General features: G+C 33.9%; 2 protein-coding genes across 6 annotated transcripts in view; one reads left to right on the top strand and one right to left on the bottom strand.

Annotated features, from left to right (window-relative positions):
- Positions 1-2,583: 2,583 nt before the first annotated feature.
- LOC125682024 (golgin subfamily A member 6-like protein 6) lies at positions 2,584-12,062 on the bottom strand. Of its 5 annotated transcripts, none has more exons than XM_048922401.2 (22): positions 11,720-12,062; positions 11,407-11,544; positions 11,026-11,187; positions 9,330-9,485; positions 9,014-9,160; positions 8,739-8,867; positions 7,757-7,897; positions 7,353-7,502; positions 7,123-7,281; positions 6,819-6,956; positions 6,544-6,705; positions 6,312-6,449; positions 6,067-6,216; positions 5,683-5,811; positions 5,363-5,500; positions 5,104-5,208; positions 4,329-4,481; positions 4,047-4,151; positions 3,744-3,951; positions 3,457-3,513; positions 3,114-3,209; positions 2,584-2,992 (listed from the first exon to the last, which is right to left on the bottom strand). In XM_048922401.2, the coding sequence occupies exons 1-22, from the start codon at positions 11,893-11,895 to the stop codon at positions 2,714-2,716; spliced, it is 3,216 nt and encodes a 1,071-aa protein (XP_048778358.2). In that variant the 5' UTR covers positions 11,896-12,062; the 3' UTR covers positions 2,584-2,713. The 5 variants fall into 5 exon arrangements, with proteins under 5 accessions (XP_048778358.2, XP_056013047.1, XP_056013048.1 ...); XM_056157072.1 differs by having other exon boundaries at positions 9,366-9,485; positions 11,720-11,983; XM_056157073.1 differs by lacking the exon at positions 3,114-3,209 and having other exon boundaries at positions 11,720-11,983.
- A 2,037-nt stretch (positions 12,063-14,099) lies between these two features.
- Positions 14,100-16,523, top strand: part of LOC125682416 (uncharacterized) — a 44,498-nt gene continuing 42,074 nt past the window's right edge. Inside the window, exons 1-2 of the mRNA XM_056157071.1 lie at positions 14,100-14,238; positions 14,550-14,735. Of these exons, the coding sequence (XP_056013046.1) occupies positions 14,210-14,238; positions 14,550-14,735 (215 nt within the window). The 5' untranslated portion in view covers positions 14,100-14,209. The remainder of the gene's footprint in view (positions 14,239-14,549; positions 14,736-16,523) is intronic.

Here is a 16,523-nt window from a genome sequence, read left to right as displayed (position 1 = left end):
TAGAATACATGATAAAAACATTTTATAAGCGTAAAAAAGAATGCTTGAAAAATGTTCTATAAAACATCAAAAACTCAGTAAACTGAAAAACACTATCACAACATTTCAGTCAATGTCTTTTGAAAACGTTATTATAACATTTCCGCGGCCATACATTTTTGCGTTTTTAAAACATTTCAGAAAAATGTTTTCCGTAATTTTTAAAGAGAACGTTTTCATGACATTTTAATAACGTGTTTGTGCTAGCTGGGGTGTACATTAAAATCAGATTACGACAGACTAATGAAAAATCATAATTCCCTTTCATACAATACTTGTATTTCATATTGGTGTAGTTAATAAATTATTACCCTAAATGACATACAATTTATACATACTGGTGCTGGTGTAAAAAAAAAAAAAAAAAAAAAACACATGCTCTGAGCAGACGCCCTTTTCTGGTTTTGATTTTCTGGTGTGTGTTGTTTTTTTTTTTTAGCTAAATCTGCACCACCCAAATTCAGAAAGTCATTCGATAGAAGGGTCACCTTACTAAATGCCAAAGTAATGTAAATGAGGTAAGTATGTCGGATGTCAAGACGATTTTTCGTACTAATCATCTCTCTTGTGTCGTAAACTCTGCATACTTTAGGTTTATGCTTTTGGTGCGGCGCCTGGATCGAGAAAAGTAATAATATTAAACGCCGATTCTCAATCTTTCAATGAATGAATTAAAAAAGATCCTACTCCCTTTCTTCCGATGGAAAATCTAATCCCATGTACAGTAGTGGACCAGTGGAGTTTAACCAGCGGTGCTAACAATCTTTAGTTGTAAACATCGTACCTAAAACACCCATACCTATCATGAACACAATCATTTGATAGTATTTATTAAGATAATCGACGAAGAGTCTGTGAGCTAAACAAGATGACTAAATTTTGCAGCCCTTCACCAGCAATGGTGACGTCTCCATATAAGTGAAATATTCTCGAGTGGGACGCTAAACAACATGCAACCAACCAACCAACAAGATTAGGTGCCATCAAATTCAAAAGTTTGAAATTTAATGCAGATATTTTAGATCATTTTTCTTCTTTTTTTTTTTTTTTTTTTTTTTTTTTTTTTTTTTTTTTTTTCATTCTCTATGGTATTGTTCACTACATCAAAGCTCCCTTTAATTGGAGAAACTAAACTGAAAGTTGAACAGTGATTTGCCGCCATCTCATTGTCTGATATTCTGAACATTACACGCCAACCGATTTCTTAAATATTAAGAAAATTCAAAAATGGCACAGGAATGGAAATCGTAAACGTTACACTCTAAATTTAATTAATATATATTCAAGCTACAGTTAAACATTTCTTTCTGTTAAAATGCCTACACATCTTTTGTCATTCAATCTTTATTATCTGTGACTTTCTTATATTTGTCATTCTGCATAATTGAAACGCTTTAGCACATTTAGATACGTGTTTCTATCAAATCACCACAAACTCTTCGTACACCCTACTATTCTACATGTATATCCATCATTATATAAATAACAGCCGCGCATCATCGCCTTAAGGTGGCAGGGGACAGGTTTTTTTTAAACATGTGGGTAGGGGGTATACATCAAAGTCAGATTATGGCAGACTAACGAAAAATCATATTTCCCTTTTATGTCAATACTTGTATTTCATATGGGTGTAGTTAATAAATTATGACCCTAAATGACATGTAATCTATACATACTGGTGCTGCTGCACAAAAGATGCTCTGAGCAGGTGCCCCTTTTATTTGCTTTCATTTTCTCTCATTTGGGCTAATCCGCACAGTACCGAGCAAGGGGATTTAGACACCGCACAATCAAGAACCCTGTCTGTCCTTCTTAAAAATCTACCTTTCATATGGGACCATCCACCTTCCCTCTCAGCTACAGACCTTTCTGCTGGACCATGCATGTTTTCACCGGAATATCTTCAACAACTATCACGTGGGGATCCGGGTTAGAATAGGTCCTCGGTACCCCTTGCTTGTCGTAAGAGGTGACTAAATGGGGCGGTCCTTCGGATGAGACCGCAAAAATCGAGGTCCCGTGTCACAGCAGGTGTGGCACGATAAAGACCCCTCCCTGTTCAAAGGCCGTAAGCACCGAGCATAGGCCTAAATTTTGCAGCCCTTCACCGGCAGTGGTGACGTCTCCATATGAGTGAAAGATTATCAAGAGGGACGTTAAACAATATTCAATCAATCTTCAGCAACTGACCCCGGGTCTTAGTTTCGTATTTGCACCCATCTATATACAAGCCTACATGTTGCATATCAACAGTTCACATGTATCCCAAAATCATTGTATACACTTTAACACACGTAATATCACTTCAAAAGTCGGATATTTCCATTTTTAAAGAAAGGGGCTATAGTGCGAAACTGTCCCTCTTACCTAAAATTCATTTTAAGTTTTCCCTAGAAATCACCGATATATAAATTAACAACAGAACCACGTTATCCAGCTGCCATCATTAGTCTGAGCTCTAGATTTAAAACATTTTTCAAGGAAAAATTACATTTACAAGGTTCCCTGCATATAAATGAAAACAATATATGTAAAATAATCTCATTTTACAACAGTTTTGGACATCTTTATTTCTATGTACAAGTTTCCGGTACATATGTGTCACTACATGCACTGTACATGGACATTGTTTTTCAGCTTGTTTGTAAATCTGTGCACACGGTGAAGAAATGACTCAATCTCCTTCAGCTGCCTTTACAACTCCTTTCTGAATAACGTCTCCTTTATATAATAGAACTGGCCACACTAGAATGTCCACACCCTCATCTGACTCTGAAAACAATCGATACTTGGACTCATCCAGGGTATCACTTTCCTGCATAGAAAAGTCTAGTATGATAGGCGGATCTAAGTTTTTCATTAGCCAACACAGTTCAATAGATTTATCAGCAAAATTTTCACAATGTTCGAGACACTCTGAGTAAGATTTCTGTAAAGATCCCTGTTTGACTTTCTGTAAAAGAAATTATACACATGAAATCTACAATCATTACATACTAGCGAATGATCAATATGTAGATAATAGGTAAGTTTTGAGCAGGTAAGTGCACCTGATATTCTGTTTGTCACTGTACCTTTGATACGTTAGATAAACAGTCCACCGCCACATAGTTTCTAATATTTCTCACTTTTGTTAAGTTTTCTTCACTCTCCATCTCCATTCCCATTACCTTAATATAACATACCCACTCCTCTCTATATAAAATGCGTAAGCTATGACATGAAATCAGCATTATATATATTGAAGTAAATGTGTTTCATGAACTGATATCTACCCAAGAAATGAATGCCATTTATTAGAAGGTAAGCTAGCAGTGTATGTATACATATATGAAAAGAGTAATGATTAAGCTTAATATGGTCTAGCTGTGAAATCCCTTTCACCAATTAAATTACCACATTGTCAATAATACCTACAATTTGTAAGTCATCCAGTTGTTCCTCTGAAATTCGTCCACAATCTTTATAAATTGTCTGGAAAGGAAACGAAAAATGGCTACAGTAAAAACCCTTAGTCTAAGCACATTGTACAGGTTTTTGGTTTTGATGAGGTTTTCATTTTTTGATTTGTTTGTGTGTGGGTTGTTTTAGGTCTGTTTGTTGTTTGTTTCTTTAGGGTTTGTTTTATATTTCCAATTTATATACATACTGTAATAAACAAGAAATATCACACTGTAATGTATACAATATTTTAAAATATTGACCTGCAGAATACCCAGGAGACATTCCATGGCATCCCTTTCGTCCAGACAAAGTTCCTGATCACATGTTAATGACCTCAATGACCCCAGATACTCCTCCTGATACAAGGCAGTGAACCGTGTGCCGAGCTCCTCCACGTTTACATCACTGGCACCTAAGCCTTTACTGTCACTTTCACTGTTCTTGTTAAGAGTTTCACTTTTATTAAGTCTAAAATACAAATATATTTCAAAATCCATTATGATTTGGGGGAAATAAATACCTAAAATAAATTTGCACGATTTGATGTTTTAAGATATTTGTACCTTGTCCGAATTTCTTCATTATTCTTAATTAACTGTGTTTTGTCCTGCGTCAAATTGTTTACTCTGCTTTCTTGTAATTTCAGTTGATTTTCCAAAGACCGAACCCTTCGTAGAAAAATAAGTTTATGGTGATCTAAATTTATACTCTTTAATACTGTGTTGTTATTACAGTGTTATTTCCATAAGATGACAATCATTCATGCCCTGTATTTGTACTCCGAAATATATTTATCGTATATACATTCAAATGCATCTACCTATATGCATATAGTGCTAGCTAACCTTTCCTGAAGATTTTTTTTCTCGACCTCCGCAGTTTGTCTCTCTGATTTCAGATCCTGGTTTTCTCTTTCTAGCTGTTCCTCTATTTCCTTTAGTTTCTTACTTTCTGCTTGAATATGTAGCACCATCGCCTCGTTTGAAATATCGTCTTTCCTACAAGGTGAACAAAAATATCTTCATCTGTAAAACAAAAGGTAACGAATCTATTCTAATAAAAGTGACATAAACAAGAAATTCTAAAATAAGTAGTAAGCAAATCGCTATAATCAACTACTGAAATAAAATTAGACAAATATGGACATGTCCATACATGTATAAACAATATATGTGGAATTTAACAGTACTATAGATGTTAATACAAGTTAAGTTTAGCTATACACCAAAATATGTACGTATGCTAAATTGTGATTGCTGTAACTTATCGACATATTTGACTAAACAAAAATTGTTTTACATAAAACAAAACTGGATATATAGTTTTTGTTCAACATTTATACATTGCGTAAATAATCCATATACAATCGATTTGATAACGTGAAATATACTATATAACAGATTATTCGGCAGTTTATTTTTTCCCTTTGATGTCAATGAAGGAGGTGTCTACGTAACACATGTATATAATTAAAATAGCTAATGAAACTGAAAAAGATATTCATCAACTTTTGCCATGTTCCCTAGAAAGACCAGTCCTAATGAATAACATCACCGTGCCCAACAAAAAGAACTCCAAAAACAAAAAAGTGGATAAGTGAGAAAATATTGGTTTACTTACTTGTTCTGATATTCTTTTAATTGTGCTTGGATTAGTACTTTTTCTTGCAAAATATTTTCTATCTGATTTTGATAATGACCTATTCCTTGCTCGTGATCCAAAATTCTACAATTGTAGCAAAATGCGTGAACGCTATCAATAAGCTAGCGAGTGCTTTGTGCAACCACACCGAAAAAAGGCATAAAGCGTATAGACTTAAGTCAACCAATCATATCAGGAAGACGAAATGTATGTCAACGATCTATTTAGGATAGTTTACCTGTTTTTCAATGTTTCGATCTCTTTGAGATATTTTTGTACCGTTCTCTCCTGACTGGCATTTCTGATATTAAGCGCCTCTTCTTTTTCTGCTTGAGACTGCATGACAATTTTCCACTTGTCTTCTTTTTCGTGAAATCTATTTTTATTTAAAAGTGAAGTAACGAACAGTGATCAATCTCATATGCGCAAACTGAATATCAGTAAAGTGCATAAATATGACCTATCTATATCCTTACAACAACAAAAATCTTACTGGTATATATCAGAATGAAAATGATCACCATATCAGTTGACACTTTGAATGTAAACACATAGTACCTCTGTCTTTCTCTTGCTATATCTTCCTGCAGGTCTTCAATTGTTTTCTGATAATTTGCAATCTCCGTTTGTTTATTCTCTTCGTCGTCTATCTCTTTCACAGTAAGTGTGTATTCCAGTTCATCAATTCTACATCATGTAAGCAAATCAATTATAAAATTCCCAATGCCTTCTTTTAACTAAAATTGTCTCAACTCTCCTTAAAACGAAGTTTCTTATTATCTCTAATTAAGACGTTACCAGTTTGAATTACCGTCTCTATGTGTTAAATGACATGGAATCTCACGAACATTCTGTTACACATGAAATGCATAACTAACAAAAAATTTCCAAAACAGGATGAGAAATTTTATGATCAATCTGACTCAATTGTTGGATTCTCACTTGGCTTGACATGTTTCCTTTTCTTGTTTTAGGATGTTGTTCTCGCTTCTGATTTTATCAACAGCTTCTTCATATTCAATCTTCAACTGATTTTTCATAGTCTCTGATTCATTCTTCAGTTCATTTTTCTTGATCTCCATATCTTTAAATCTAAAAATTTATGAATTTTGTAAAATCATTTCCAAAGTACAAACAGTAAAATTTCATTACTCAGGTTTTAAATGTCATAGCACGTTACTATTTACCTTTGGATCAAGAAGTTCTTTTCTTCCAGAAGAGATTTTAATTCTGTTTCATATTTGTCGATTTCTTCTTTCTGTGATTTTGTTGCAATTTCTTGTAATTTAACAACCTTTTCTTTCTCCTCTTCAATTTCTTTTAATCTAGACAAACATTGCAAATTTGCATTTGTTGATAATATATATTCTACATTTCTGATTCAAGAATTAATCAATAATGCTTGTTTGATAAACCAACCTCCCTCGAAGAAAGTTCAGCTCTTCATCCAGTTCCTTCTTCTCTTTCTGAAAAGTCTCGATCATGCTATGGAATTGCTGCTCCCTGTCCCTTTTTGAGGATTCTTCTTGTCCTATGGTTTCCGTTAGTGTTCGTATCAAATCACCCTTTTTGGTCTCTGAGCTACCAAAATCAAAAGGAAGCATTTTCTTAAATATTACAGAAGTATCATTACAAAAGTATTTGAGAAAAGACACTTCTTGTTTCATTTGATCCACTATTCCCTGTACACTCACCAGCGTTTTAATTCCGTGTTTTCTGTCTGGAGCCGTTCATTCTTTTGGTATAATTCACTTATCCTGTTCTCCAAGACCTCTCGTGTTGTTTTCAACTGGTTTTGCATATTGTCTCTGCTTCTTTCGTGTTGTTTTATCCTGAAAGTTGTTAAAATATTATTATATTATTTAGTCATACTAATAAAGTATCATTGTAAAATTCAGAGAGAAGAAAAAGATAGTTTTTGGCATATCCTTACAATTATCTGAGATTAACACAACGCGCATTAAATTATCTATGTTTGTGGTGTATAAAGTATCTCACTGTTCCTCCAGGTTTTCTTTTTCCATGTTACATTCCTCATTTTCTCGTTGCAACGCCTGTACTTGCTTTTCTAGGTCATTGTCGTGTTTGCGTAGAACTTCCTCAATGTGTATTAATGTTTCAGCCTCCTGGCCCTTTTTCTCCATCATTTTGCTTATTCTGGAAAAGTTAAAGTAAGTCAGGGCATACATAATGTAGAATGCCGTTTACACAATATTTATTAATCTTACCTTTCTTCTAACGATTGTTTTTCCTCTTCCAGGAAACCCTTTTCCATTTGCATTTCTCGGACCTGTCTCTCAAGAACCTGTATCTTTCCTCTGCTTTTTACCTCGTCCCGCTTACATTTTTCACTCCATTTCTCTTTGTACTGATGAATTCTGTGAAATTTATTTTCCGCTTAAATAATTAATGCCAAATCAGATGACATGCCAGATAGTGCATTTTAAGGAGAATTCTATCAAATCATATCTACGTGTATTTCTATAACTGTTTGCCATACTTAATTTCATTCGATGATATCTATTTGTTTGCATGCATCACATAAGAATGCTTTGTAAATGGTTTTGCCAAATCAACGCTATCTCAGACATATAGTTATTTCGTAAATGTAGAAGATTCTTTATTTTGGTACCTTAATATTGCAGCATCTCTTTCTCTTTGTAACTTTTCCCTGTCACTTTGAAGATTTTTTATTACAGTCTGATAGTGTTCCGTCACAATTCCTATTTCCTGTTTACCTTGGGCTTTGGAAATGTCCCTTTTCTTTTCCACTCTAAAATGCAAAAGCGAAATTATCAATTTTAATACCATGGTTAAGGTGAATCTTGCAATCGTATTGAAGAAGCAAATAATCTTATTAAGGCAGAATACATTCCGAGTTGAATGCATCGTGCACGTTTTCAAGTTATACGTTCATGCAGTGTCTACAATGTAATGTTCTATGTATCCATGAATTTAATATCTTTAACAAAAATCATACGTATGATAATGCCACCTAAAATATTTGTTATTGTACATGATTTTTCCATATATGTTCTTTTTCCTCATAGAAATTAATTCGAAGTAATGATTGATCGACTGAATGACCTAAATGTTATACAAATGAAAAGGTAACATAACATTGATTAATCTCATAACACCTATACAGAACTCAAAATTAATAGTAGGGCAACCACAGGCCCTTGGGTATGTCGCAGGTGGGACCAAGTGCCTAGGAAGAGAAAGCATCCCCTGTGGACCGGTCACACCTGCCGTTAATTTTTCACTCATATTGCCCAAGCGACTTCGCCAGATTAGGTGAAAAGGAACATATGTTAACATATAATCGGTGCTCTGGACCATTCAGCTGTGCGATTTCTTTCATCTGACAACTCTACCGTGACATATACGGGCTCCCTGTCTTAAGACATGATCCTAAAACGGGTCCTTTGTTTTACAGCATCATCTGATAAACCTACAACTTTCCAATGCTGAGTATCTGCCCATTTTAACGACTTAGGTTTATCATGGCCAGGACTAAAACTCGCGATGAGAGCGCTCTACCATTGAGCTACGTTCAATTGATATATTCGATAGTAAAACCGTAAATGTTCTATATGATTAATGTGTCGTACTTCGTCTTCATTGATAGGATTTCTTTTTCTAGTTTGTTCAGCTTCTTCTCGTACTCCTCTCTCATGTGTTGTCTGAGAATCAACTCGTGTTCGGAGTCTTCAAATAATTTTGTATCCATGCTTTGTATCCTGAGTTAATGGATATTGAAACAAAACATTGTGGTAAAATAGCATTATAACGTTTCACAGTATTGATTTCCTTACGTTTAATTTCTTACTTTTACGAGCATGGTTTCATTTAAATCCATTGGTATACACACTGTTTTCACCTTTACCTGGATTTAAGAGACTGGTTTTCCTTTTTTAGCAATCTATTTTCTTCCTCCATCTCCTTGTTGGTTTCTGTAACTGCGAAGAGTTCTTTTCTTGTTTGCTGAAGTGTGCTCATGTGCTTTTCTATTTCCTTTTCAAATATTTTTATTCTGCAATATTAATTCAATACTAGAATAACTTTCTGAAGAAGAACAATCTTCGTGTATTGGATATTTAACCAAACATGTTATATTAGAAATAAGAAAGTCGACTATATGAAGTAATAACATGTATTCTAGATGTTTAATTACATGATATCGAAAACAAATATTCACTCACCTTGAGTGTAAAGTGTCTTTGTCCTCTATAAGGTACCTATGCTTTGATTCCAGTTCGTGGAATTTCTTCTCATTATCTGATAATAACACCTCGTACATTCTCTTTTCCTTCTTCATCCCGGACTGAATCCTGTTGTGTATAGTTTCTTCTGATAACCTGCAACTCGTAATATCACTGTTCGTTATCTTCAACTTTCATCCCGATATCATTTCCAAAAGGAAACCATATTTACAAGTCAACATCTTAGACTTTATTAGTAGTCAAGGATATATCAAATCTGGTTTTAATAGTGTTAGAGTCGTGCTAGATTATCTTACTTGTTACTAACGGAGTGGTTAACACTAAAAAAAATTACCGAAGTAAAAGTTTTATCACACGGAATCGAAGCATCATTGATTTTATTTTTCTTGAGTTATAAAGCATAGTATCAAAGTTATCACTATTGAAATCTAAAGTGTGAAAAGGTGAAGATAGCGAACAGTGATCACTCTTATAACTCCTATAAGCAATACAAAATAGAGAGTTGGGCAAACAGGGACCCTTGGATCTAAATCTTTAATGGTTTACTTTATTGATTCCTTTGATCTGCTAAGATAATTCGTCAAATTCATCACCAATCTAATCAATGAAATTAAAGTATCAAAGTGCTTTTTCTTTGGCGTATTGATCAAAGTATCAAAACTATCACTATAGGTATCTATATCATTTAGATTGTTTTACCACCGGAAATAAAAAAAAAATATCTTGGTTTTTCACTATGATAGATCAAGGAGGAATAATATAACTGAGAGTCTCATGTGGATGGAAAATGGAGGATATGTATAATAATATTTTGAAATTGAAAACTTTGAAATTATAAATTTCATGTACAGAAACGCAATCGGTTTTGTTCCAACGGCTATAATAATTCATTCTGTGTTACTCGACTCAAGTACATGTGTCACGTATAAAAGTGTGTCAAGCTAAAATTACTGTTTGCCAATCAAAAACTTCTTTGGGAAAGAGTTGTGTGGGGGAAATACTGACAAATAGGCGTATTTCGTTGTTGGAGATAAATGTGTGCCTTCGCGATGTTATGTGCCAAATCTGCAGGGTTAAAGTTTACAAAAATATGAAATATCATTTGAAAATAACGAACTTAAAATGTGTAAATAATACATGTCCATGTATCGTGATACAACGGCGTAAGAAATCTATTAAACGTTTCTTCGTATATCCACATACATACATGTATATCAAAGGCATTGCAATGTGTGAAAAACAACTTATTGCATTTGTTTGGCCTAAAGTAAAAACAAAAATCAAAGTATCAAAGATTTTACTATTGTAAATCAGAGTATCAATGTATAGTAAATAGTATACTATGGTAAATCAGAGTATAGTAAATAGTATACTATAGTAAATCAAAGTATCATAGTATAGTAAATAGTATACTATAGTAAATCATAGTTTTACTGTAGTAAATCAGAGTATCAAAGTTTTACTGTAGTAAATTAAAGTTAAAGTTACAATTACAGATATAATGAACTGAGGTATTAATTTGCCATACTACAGTTAACCATGATAGCACATTGTATGTCAAATTATTTAACATCCACTACAATACCAAATCACAGTGTCACTAATAATAGATTGATAAAGTATTTTCTTTTAGATTAGACCACTTGACAATAATACCATTAATTACACGACAAACCTTTTTACTGGACTTGGTTTTGAAGACTGTTGGCGTAGTGATCTGTTTTCATTCCTCAAGAGTTCAACTTCTTTCTCCAATTCTAGTATTCTTCGCCTCATTTCAACAGATTGTTGATTTACACTTAGCGATATTCCTCGGGATTGTTTTCTCTCCTGTGATCTGTGAATTAAGCAGCCTGATTAAGTCCTTAAACTAGGCAAACTGCTCCATTCATTTTAACAGTTTGATGCTTTCAAAATGCATAATTTGCTTCCAATATTTAGTTAAATTGGTATTATACCTGTATTTTCATACACAATCACAGGCAATATTAAACTATCGTACGGTGAAAGAAAATGTAGGAAGATATGATTAAAAATATATGAAAATCCTTATTACTTAGCCTCAGCACTTCGTGGACGAGTGTTCCTTACACTCGTCAGTTCGTCTTTAGCTCTCTGCCGATTACGAAGAGAATGACAAGGTCGATTTTGAGATTTTGTAATCTTTTTGGCACTATCTTTTCTCGATGGTTTTCTAGATAAGAAAGCAAATGGAGAAAAAAAGGAAGAGTGGTTTTTTATTGAAAGAAACTATCAACCTTCTTTAAACAATTCCTCTGTTCAAATAAATGTCATTATGATAACTTATAAGTAAACCCTTTAAATCTCATTGTGCAAACAAAAAACAGCCAGTAAGGAATTCCACTTACGAGGCAATCATGTAGTCTAACATTTCGTCCATTTTCCTGGCGGTCAAACACAATTTTGTAGCTATCTCTTCATTTTCGTCAGAGGTCCCCTCCAAGTCTGAGCCGCTGTTTGGAAGGAAATTGAAGTCAGTTGGTGCTGTTTCCAAGCCTTGAGAACGAGGATCCTCCTCACTCATGTTACATTTCAGATCAAAATATCCCTCAGCTAAACAATTCAGATTCCAATGGACAATAGGAATTCGTTATTCGGAGCAATTAATGACCTGACTCGGTGTAACTGCTCCCCCAAAATATTTATTTAAGATCGAACAATAAAATATCTGTCACACACATAATTGCATTTAAATCTAAACCCAATTGTCTTTGAGGCTTGGTTTGGAGACAACGAATAATAAAGGGACCAAGGTTAAAGACAATTAAAGTCCCTCGCTTCGTTGCTGGTCCCAATACACCGAAGATATACATTGTGTAAACATAACGAAAAAAGAGATCGAGACTTTTTTCCATCGCATGTTTCTCTTTCTTTTTCACATAAGATATGTACGTCCATCACGTTCGCCATTCACAACTGTGTTAATTTAACAAACAATGCTATTCTCTCATAAAACATACGCAACTTGGAAAAAGCAAAACACATTGTACCTATAAAAGCAGTAATGTTTAGTGTGAATTTTGGAATGTATTCGCAATTATTGACTTCTAGATAAGTATGCGATATCATTACAATCCCGACTTGTGATAGAATTCAGCTATTAACTTTGGTATAACACCTGGATTTTCTTACCAGTTTATCAACATCACAATACAAATAGTTCCGTACCTGGATCAATCGATTGCAGGTTATCGTTTGTTTTGATATCGATATTACTTTAGCATTGCTGATATAATTTTTTCAGGTACACAAGATAGCCAAAATTGGGAATAATCATCGTTGTATGGTTATATATAATCTGGATTATGGAAACTTCTCTTCCACAGTAATTTTATTACTAAGGTAGCGACCTCCAAAGATTAGGATAGAGAAAATTTGCGTCTACACATACGTCCAGTAAATTTTCGACATCGGTAAAACCTCCAAAAAATTCTAACAGCCGTCGTTTCTGATCTCACAAAGTAACATCTCGTTGACCCGAGATTATGAATATACGAGGATTATTTCAATTTCATCCCAGTCTTATGATCCGTAACACAATGCAGTGCGAAATGAAAACTTAATGAATAACAAAATGTAATAGTGATCATAGCCGGGGCAAGAGGAATGATGTGAGGTCACAATCATTATTTTACGTCATAATAGAAATAATCAAGTGGCGGATCTAATTGAGGAGACGTTTTTTGGAAAGAAAAGACCAAGCCTTTAATTTTGTAGTAACTGCTTACGCTAAGTTTTCAGTTCCAGCAGTGAAATTATGCTCTGTATCAAAATATGTAAATGTGCGAATGCTGAAAAATCTAATAGTTGTATTAGAATTGGGATCCTGTACAATATGACATTGTTCTAATGTGCTCTTTAAAAATATAACATTGTTACATGGGAACTGTTACATGAAATCTAAGGAAATCACCGTCTTGCTATCAAATACAAATTATAAAAGATTTTTTTTAATTCAGTGTTATCTTCATTAAACTACGGTGTTTTTTTTCTTCTCCTAATTCTATTGGTATAGTCTATACCAGGTAGGAACCAAGAATTCGAAACCCAACACCTTCCCTCACCCCATGTCTAAACCAACGCACCACGTACTCGTGCTTGATAGAAAATGAATATTTTTGCATATTTCATGCACTTGTATTTGTAAAATACTAAGTATTAGTCCCTAGAATATGTTGGAACCCTGGGAAAAAAATTGCATGGGGTAGAATTGACTCCTTATAAAATATTTCTTGATCCGCGTATGCACATAATTATTCTTTCGAAGGAGTACGACTGTGATTTTAACATCTTTTATTAAAATTTTATGCTTACAAATAGACATACGTACTTACAACAGAAAGCCCCCTGTCGTTTGTAAAATATGCAATACATTCGTCTATGAGTAAAAGCTTGGGGGTTTCCTTCGTCTGGTTTTGTATTTTGTGGTTTTCTGGGGTTTTTACTTTTCTTAACATGATTTGCATAAAACGTAAAAAAAAAAAAAAAAAAAAAAAAAAAAAAAAAAAAAGTTTTGAACCTCCTCTCATTTTCGTGAGTTACAAATGTACATAATACTTTTTATCCTGCATGATCTATGTGAATTACTCTTAAATTGCTGTTAAATGCAAATATCATAGAATTCAAGAAACCTTCATCTATCCTATACCAGGGGTATATTTAATTCAAGATAACATACACACGAATGGAAATTTGTTTAAATGGCTTGATGTTTAGCAATTTAAATGCCGCAATATTGATCGAAGCTGGCGATCGGTTTGTTTCAAGTCTTTGCATGTATCAATAACACGGAAGTTTAAGAAAATTGTTTTCCACAATCCTTGCATTGCTTGCACTTGATGGCTACCCTAGGACAACAAGATTCAAAGTAAATATTTCTCTTTTTTGTGTTTTAAACGTACATGTACTATTTTACATTTCCATTCAAAGATTTTGAAAGACAGCAATTATATTTCAGCAAGTTTCATTAAACCAAAAGTAGATTAATGAACATGGTGTAATATATATTCTTATATATCCTATACTTGTTAAAAAAATGAAACATTTTCGATGTTTTTATAATTTGATGTGAATAATTCGCTATGATGATATATTTTATCTTTTTCAAATGAGAGTAAAAATGTAAGGAAGTACATTTCGTATTACATTATTATACGTCCTCACTGTCTCTGTTATTAGGACAGAGCCACCTGATATTACGCAATGGGTCATCCTTTCCATGCAGCATTTACGTTCATGTTTGAAGAAAAGAGAAAATTCGAAAGAACTGGGAAAATGGCCAGATATACCGAAAGAATTGAACGACAGCGTCTGGAAAGAAACAATAGTCGCCATTTTTGAACACTGGGATAAATACTGGGAAAGGTTGGTATTGTAACTGTCAATTCTGCTTGTATGATTAATTAATAGTTTTAGAATTAGTCTCTGAAAAGGAGAGAATAAGTCCCCAGTAAATCAAAGATATTAAAATTTGCAATCTAGTTTTGTTTTTATGGACTTATAAAGGATCAATAAAATACTTGAGAAAAAGATTTTAAAAGGAAGACAATTCTGGACAATCGATTATAACTCGATTATAAGCCGCGTGTAGCAAGGTAATATACGCTCTACACCTGCACTCTATAGGCATGTTACAAACACACATCATTCACTGTCTGTCTTGAATCACGGTCTCCCAGGTTTTGATTCTGCCGTTTTCTTTTGGTTAATTTACGTATTCATTCGACACAAGTCGCCGTTTTAAATAATTTTTATCAATGAATAATTTAGGGGGGATCCCAGTGTTTCAGAGAGAGAGAGAGAGAGAGAGAGAGAGAGAGAGAGAGAGAGAGAGAGAGAAACTTTTTCGAATAGAATGGGTTAAGACTCCAAATTTTATAGAATTACAGTAAAATATCTGTATCTCGAATATGGTTTATCTCGAATACCCCGCTTGAGTCGAAGTCGACCGCCGGTCCCGGTCGTTTTCCCTATATAAATGAATAAATGATTAAAAAAAACTTCTGATATTTCGAACACGGTAATCTCGAATACTCCGCTTATGTCGAAGTTTTTTCAAGGCCCCCTACCCTAGATTCACCTGGTTTATCTAGAAGTGCAGTCAATTTTCTGCTCTGCTTACCATACCTGGCGTCATTAAGTCACACATTCACACCCGCAGCTACATCAATTATGATAAATGACCGCTAATCCACGCTCGCCTTTTCCGAGTAGACCCAGGTCGCAATAAATGGTTCAACAGCTTGGGTGATTAGTGAAGCCTTTCAACATTATGGCTAAAGTTCACCGCAAATTATGAACTAACACACCCAATTCCAAGGATGGTGTTTTGAAAGACACACGCTCTGTCATTAACATGTGGGTTCGATAAACGCACAAAATTGTCGAAGTACGCTTGAAGGTAATGCTCTTAATAACGATAATGCATTTAATAATACACGCTTCATCATTAAAACTAGTACAGAGAAAACACGAACATTTCATTAATAAACATTTAAAAGTTTGGTTTTTTTTAAAATCCGTCTTTTTTGTTTCTTACGTGATAAGTTCTTTCATTACAACGCAATAACTACATCCCAGTCGAGCCTGGACATCAGTAAACTTAAAGTAAGCATACAGGCACGATCATCTTAATTTTGAAACACATTGTGAATTCAATTGAATGTTTATATATATTTAAAAAACAAAATGTTTGTCTTTGAAATTCCACAATATTAATTTATCAACTTGTATTAAACTATAAGAAACGGCAACGGGGTTTTTGTTTATAATCCTAATATGTTTTACGGCGTGACCGTGTTTGAGGGCGAAGCAAAAAAGTTTTGACATTAGTATCTATATCCAAAACAGGACATAAACAACCCGAAGTTAGCACGCGGACGGAGTTGTATCAAAGCATCCTAATTTTTGGACATTTGATCCACCTATATATTAAACGCGGGAAATATAACGCAATTGATGTAAACAGTACATTGTGACGTCATATTCAGCGTCGTTATTTAGCAAATTTACAAACAAAGCGTTTGAACCACAACTAAAAACATGGCGTTAATCGTGGAGTGATTATATATGATTAAGAAAATAAGATTTACATGCTTTTACGGATTTTATGTGTAACATCTCAGAACGACGTGAACTAGGGTAGACGAGATT

This window comes from Ostrea edulis, chromosome 2 (assembly GCF_947568905.1).
Source record: "Ostrea edulis chromosome 2, xbOstEdul1.1, whole genome shotgun sequence".
NCBI classification, from domain to species: Eukaryota; Metazoa; Mollusca; class Bivalvia; order Ostreida; family Ostreidae; genus Ostrea; species Ostrea edulis.
Note: the sequence above shows the minus strand (reverse complement) of the source record. Positions and strands in the feature narration are given on the sequence as shown.

Coding starts and splice junctions, on each gene's coding strand:
- LOC125682024 (XM_048922401.2), bottom strand. CDS start 11,895: ATGAGTGAGGAGGATCCTCGTTCTCAAGGCTTGGAAACAGCACCAACT. Junction 6,957..7,122: donor AAAGAAAACCTGGAGGAACA/GTGAGATACTTT, acceptor AACAACTTTCAG/GATAAAACAACACGAAAGAA. Junction 3,952..4,046: donor AATGAAGAAATTCGGACAAG/GTACAAATATCT, acceptor TTTGTATTTTAG/ACTTAATAAAAGTGAAACTC.